This window comes from Malurus melanocephalus, unplaced genomic scaffold, assembly GCF_030028575.1.
Source record: "Malurus melanocephalus ecotype Western Australia unplaced genomic scaffold, MMel_1.1 scaffold_1424, whole genome shotgun sequence".
Lineage (NCBI taxonomy): Eukaryota > Metazoa > Chordata > Aves > Passeriformes > Maluridae > Malurus > Malurus melanocephalus.
The window spans coordinates 1-1,032 of NW_026624656.1; the positions used below are offsets into that span (position 1 = coordinate 1).

General features: G+C 64.0%; 1 protein-coding gene across 1 annotated transcript; it reads right to left on the minus strand.

Annotated features, from left to right (window-relative positions):
- Position 1: 1 nt before the first annotated feature.
- Positions 2 to 1,030, minus strand: LOC130586954 (G-protein coupled receptor 87-like; the record flags this gene model as incomplete). Its single annotated transcript, XM_057387890.1, has 1 exon — positions 2 to 1,030. A coding segment is annotated over one exon (1,029 nt), but the record flags the coding sequence as incomplete, so codon positions are not given.
- Positions 1,031 to 1,032: the final 2 nt, after the last annotated feature.

Sequence of the window (1,032 nt, forward strand, 5' to 3'; positions counted from 1 at the left end):
CTCACACGTCGGTGTACTCGTGGTAGATGCGCACCTCGGACCTCCTGACGCTCTGCAGGGAGCGGACGCTCTCGCTGCGCGTCCTCATGTTGGATTTCCTGAAGAGCCGGCGGGAGAAGGAGCGGCACATGAAGAAATAAATGATGGGGTCSAGGCAGACGTTGCAGGCGGACAGGAAGAGCGTCATTTCCTTGCAGTAGTAGAGAACGCGGTGCGCAGAGTCGCCCAGCAGGCGCTCCAGGTGGCTGAAGGCGAAGGGGACGCGGCACAGGTGGTAGGGCAGGAAGCAGGTGAAGAACACGGCCACCACCACCCTGATGCTCTGGTTGTGGCGGCGCTGGCGGCCGGACGCGCTGATGAACTGGCGGCTGGAGCGCTGGATGTAGCGGGAGATGGCCACGTAGCAGCCCATCAGCACGGCCAGCACGGCCACGAAGGTGCCGCCGTGGATGTAGAGCACGGCCCAGTGCCACCTGAGCAGCCCCGGGGGCGATCTGGGCTGCGGGCACTCGCCAGGGCTGCGGCGGGCACTGGCCAGGATCAGGCCGGGCAGGGCCAAAAGCGCCATCAGCAGCCACACCCCGGCYGAGAGCGCCTTGGTGAAGGTGATGCTGTACATGCGCGAGTCCCCGAAGGGCTTCACCACCTTCAGGTAGCGATCCACGCTGATGAGCCCCAGGAACACGATGGTGGTGTACATGTTGGCCGAGAAGAGCACGGAGCTGTAGCGGCACAGCAGAGCGCTCAGCGGCCCCGGGCCCTGCGCGTCCCGAGCGATCCGGAACGGGAACGTCGCTGTCATCAGCAGATCCGCCACCACGATGTTCTTCAGGTAGAAGATGAAGCTGGTCTTGCTCCTGATGTGGAAGAAGATCCACACGGCCAGCCCGTTCAGCAGCAGGCTGGCCAGGAAGATGACGAGGTAGAGCACGGGCAGCACGATGCTGCTGAACTCGTCCGGCACCGAGATCCCGTGGGCAGAGCTGTTGTTGGCAAAGCTGCTGCTGTTTTGGGCAGAGCTGCTGCTGTTGG